The 4,657-nt window shown below is 37.1% G+C and overlaps 1 protein-coding gene across 1 annotated transcript; it reads right to left on the reverse strand.

The window, feature by feature from the left end:
* Positions 1 to 1,189: 1,189 nt before the first annotated feature.
* Positions 1,190 to 4,030, reverse strand: LOC122662137 (protein FAR1-RELATED SEQUENCE 5-like). Its single transcript, XM_043857703.1, has 3 exons — positions 3,945 to 4,030; positions 1,448 to 3,717; positions 1,190 to 1,355 (listed from the first exon to the last, which is right to left on the reverse strand). The coding sequence occupies exon 2, from the start codon at positions 3,700 to 3,702 to the stop codon at positions 1,495 to 1,497; it is 2,208 nt and encodes a 735-aa protein (XP_043713638.1). The 5' UTR covers positions 3,703 to 3,717; positions 3,945 to 4,030; the 3' UTR covers positions 1,190 to 1,355; positions 1,448 to 1,494.
* Between the last annotated feature and the right edge of the window lie 627 nt (positions 4,031 to 4,657).

The raw sequence follows: 4,657 nt of genomic DNA on the forward strand, positions 1-4,657 counted from the left end.
GTGGTAATGGGTTGATAGATGAGTGTGCTTTTTGGATATGATAAGAGTGAGTATGGCGTACTGTTTGCATCCACAATTTCATGTTATTCTGATGGTTGGATGAAGCTTTATAGCACTGTTTCTAATTCTGGCCGCTAATTTCTAATTTAGTGTTGTGTTAATAATATGAGATCCAACCATTGGATTGTTTAACTGTTTTGGGGAATTGAAGTACTAGTGTACTACTAGTTGTCTATCTGTGATCTGATTTTGGGGTCTTTCACCCACGGTCTCTCACCGTACACTGCCTCTCACAGGAACTGACTCACTCAGCCATGGTGGTGTTTGTATGCTGACTTTGAGCTTTCCAATTCTGACTGTGGGCTGGAATCTGGAATATTTTTAGATATATCCAAAGGGGATCGCAGATCCACCTCATAGAAGCACATCATAGAGGACATGGATGATCTATGAGCCGATATGAACAAATCAAATCAACATCTACCAGCCTTTTTGTTTGTAAATATATCTTCAAACATTTGTTGCTGCTCTCTAATCACATGGATCCTCTATCTCAAATCAGTTGAGTTGAGTGGAGTTGAGTTATTCTGTAAAAATAGATTTCCTTCTTCATCTTACTGGATCTCTTCTCGTAATGTTTAGCATTTATTCTTTGTTTCAGCTTTTCTGAACAAATAATCTCCAACTACAGGTTTTTGTTTGGAAAGCAAATTAGCAAGCTTAAATGCAATTCATGTGATAGTGAAATTCAAGGACTTTGGCATCAACTTATCGTTTTCGTGAGATGAACAATTTGTCTGTAATTCTTATAGCCTACAAAAAACCACCTCAGCTGGTGGAATAGGATATTGTTGATCTTTGTTATTCTCCAGTGAATCTTGTCATCAACATCTAAGCTGGTGAAGTAATTCTCATTACAAGAAGGTGGCTGGGGTTCTGGTTATCTATATCTCCACTCATATGGGTAGAGAGACATTCTATATAGTATTTGAATAATTTACCATTGCAATACTTAATATCAGAGATGCTAATTATTGCTTAACAGTACGACATGGGAAACTTGAAGATGTGATCTAACCATAATAAAAAATAGTAAATACTCAGTAATTCTTAGAAAAACAGGTAATGATTAATGTCATGAATAAGTACTTATATACTAAATATCATAAATTATATCAGGTCTTACCCATTTAAATTCAAAATGAGTGCCATAATGGGAACCAAGAGGTGTGAGGGAATGCCAAATTGTATAAGCCCACTAGAAGGCAATTGGCATGACATCAAATTGGATTGACTTGTTGCTTGTTTATGAACAGATGCATGTTTGCTCCCTTCCAAATTTTGACTATTTTATCCTGTGATCAAGTAGTGTTGTGCAAATAATTAATTAAACTGTAATCATAAAAAATAAAATAAACTTTACAAATTCAAGTTATGGTATATTTACCTCTTTTAGCTCAAGTGTTATGCGAACTCTAGGACATCTTTCACCTTTCATTCTCCACAAAAGCTTACTATTCTGCCACTTGGCCCACCATCATCCTTTTCTTGAATTCCACTTACTCTTGGAGATATTGTATCGCCATGGAATAAGGCACTTGTTTTAGGTTTTGGTCTTGCTTCTTCTCTCAAAATTTCTTCTACTTTTTCATGTAACTCTCTCAAAGTTTCCATCACCATTAAGGTAGCCTTCTCACTATTGGCAGCCTTTATTGCAAGGCAAACACTTTGGCGGCACAAATCACTATACCGAGAACCTGGGATTGCCTTACAATAATCTTTAACAACAACTCCATCACTGTTGTTTACAATCCCAAACTTAGCAGATTTTGACCATCTCTTCAATATATATTGGGGTGGAAGTGTACGGATCTTTCTCTCATTAAGTACTTTTACCACATGTCTGCATTGAATGCCCATGAACTCAAATTTTTTACAACTGCATACAACTGTGTTGTTAGAGGAGTCGAATAAGACCAATCTTTCACCACTTTTGCTTTCTTCAGTTACTTTATACACGCAAGCAGGTCCTACCTCCTCAAAAATGTCACAATCACAGGCAATCCACCTTTTATATTCTTCTTCGAACATGGAATACATGCTCTTTGTGTATTCTTTGGCTGCTTCCTTCAACATCGCCACATCAGCCCATAATCTAGGGACAGTTTGATTGGAGTTAAAATCTTCAGTTAACTCATCTAAGCGTTGCCGTTCCATTGCTTTCTCATATCGCTTAAGAAATCGCCAAAGATTGTATTTTCTTTTCAAGTACCTCTTTAAGAAACTATCAGTACTCTCACTTTGTTGAGTTGTTGTCATGTCTGCACAAAAGGATTCTCTTCCATACACTAGAGCCCATTTCTCTCGAATTTCAAATAAGTATTTTAACCATTGGTCTCCCTCAAGATTGAACTCCTTTAACAACCCATCCCAAGCCGGAAAAAATTCCTCTTCAGTTTCAGGACCATATACGATATTCTTGAACCTTTTACTGAAACAATCTGTATAAGCAACAGAGAGGTTTCTTGCAGCATCAAGATAAATATGCCACAAACAAAAGCGATGACATGTCTTTGGCATTACAATGGCAATAGCTTTAGCAATAGCAGCATGCTGACCTGTAACAATTGTCTTTGGTGCTCGCCCAGACACAGCTTTTAAAAATGTGTGAAACAACCAAATAAAAGATTCGGTTGTTTCATCCAAAAGCAATGCAGCACCAAAAAAGACAGTTTGCCTGTGGTGATTTACGCCAACAAACGGTGCAAATGGCCGACCATACTTATGTAAATTATTTGTTGCATTAAAGTAAACAACGTCACCAAAGCAAAAGTAGTTTTGGACCGACCTTGCATCCACCCAAAAAAAATTTGTCATTTTATCTTCGTGGTCAACTTGCACACTGTGAAAGAACATTGGATCTTCTAATTTCTTATTTTCCAAATACTCCAATAAAACTTGAATATCTCCATCTTTAAGGTCCTTCATACGCTTGATACGCAAATGATTTTCATGCCCTCCAACTTCCTCACATAAAGTGTTACATCTTTCTGTAGGTGAGATCCATGAATTATCGATTCTTGCAACTTTAACAGCCTGTACAGGTTTCACAACCCTCTGCGGCGTAGGCAAAAATGGATTTGATTCTGCAACAAGGGGATGATTATGCTCACGCACAATTTCAGTAACCATCCATATCCCATCCTTTGTGAGTTTTACCACCATTCGAGCTTTACAACCAGTTCTTGTATTTGGACGACTCTTCCTCACATTACGGGTCCGATGATCCACTTTTCGGTGACCTTCTTTTGAGCATTCAAATGTTCTTTGCCGTACAATGCCCTTTCGTGTTTTTTCTGAACGGCCTTTTCGAACCCTAAAACCAATTTTTCCAGCATACCAATTATAAAAATCATATGCTTGTTCAGCAGAGTCAAACACCTTGCCAATTGAAGGAACATCCAATTCTAACTCTTGAGCTTCTTCTGAAACAACTGCATCATTGACATCATTCATCCTCTCTTTCCTTTTTGCAATTTGTTCAAGGCTTTCTTGGATGTTTGTTGCCTCTTCAAGGCTCACCTCAGGAACTAGTAGTCCTTGCCCATTTAAAGATGTAGAATCAGGTATATTGCCTTCTTTATCTCCTGAATATTTACTAGTTGAGCTACTTTCACTACTAGTCTCCATTGCAATATCCATAACTATCAAATGTCACTGCAAAGCATGCAATATAAAAATACATTAGTGGATGAAATTAAAAGAACACGAAACATACTAACAATTTAAATAATATATTCTTCAAAAAGTCTAATTAAAATTTTTCAAAATATCAATGCCATGCCACGACTTAAAACCCACAAATTGGATACTTTGGAGGATAAGGAAATGCAACCTCTGAATGGTTGTCGCCAATACAGTATGAAAAAAGATAAAGACCTTACCTTTAATAGTATGAGGAGGATTGACGTAGTTCAGAAAGAAGATCAAGCTAGACCTGTGAATCAAGACATGGCTTAGATCATCTAGAGAGAATGCAAAACAGCAAATAAAGTTTGAAAACACTTTGGCTGTGGCCTAGGTTTGTTCCTATACAGCAGGAAATTCTCAGAAAGGAATTCATAACTCTAAAAAAAATTCTGTTTCACATGTCAAGCAGTAAAAATACAGAAGAATTTCATAATTCGACCTAAATCTTCGTAACAACTACACCATTGTAATTAGTTGAACATGACATTGGAAAATTTACAATAAGTGTCGAAAATTGAGCTTTTATAATAAATGTAGAAAAAGAGGAAGAGGAGGAGGAACCGAACCACCAAAGAAGAAGCAGTAGAAACAAAAAGAGGGGAAAAAACAGCAGAAGAAAAAGGTGGGGGGGGGGGACCGGAGAATAAGAAGAGTAGGAAGAACCGGAGAAGAAGAAGAAAAAGAAAAAAAAATAAAACAGAACTTACCAGAAATAAAGTGCCACCGGAGGGAGAAGTTGCCGTCGGAGGGAGACGAGGCCAAGAGGTTGCGTCGGAACAAGAGGCACAGAGGTAGGGTTTCGGTAATTACTCAGAAGCAATAGTGGAGATTCAATGAAAAGAAATCGACAGTCTCTTCTTCTTTTCAATTTTCTTTCGTTTTTCTCATTTCCCTTAACAAAGTGATT

This window comes from Telopea speciosissima, chromosome 5 (assembly GCF_018873765.1).
Source record: "Telopea speciosissima isolate NSW1024214 ecotype Mountain lineage chromosome 5, Tspe_v1, whole genome shotgun sequence".
Taxonomy (NCBI): domain Eukaryota; kingdom Viridiplantae; phylum Streptophyta; class Magnoliopsida; order Proteales; family Proteaceae; genus Telopea; species Telopea speciosissima.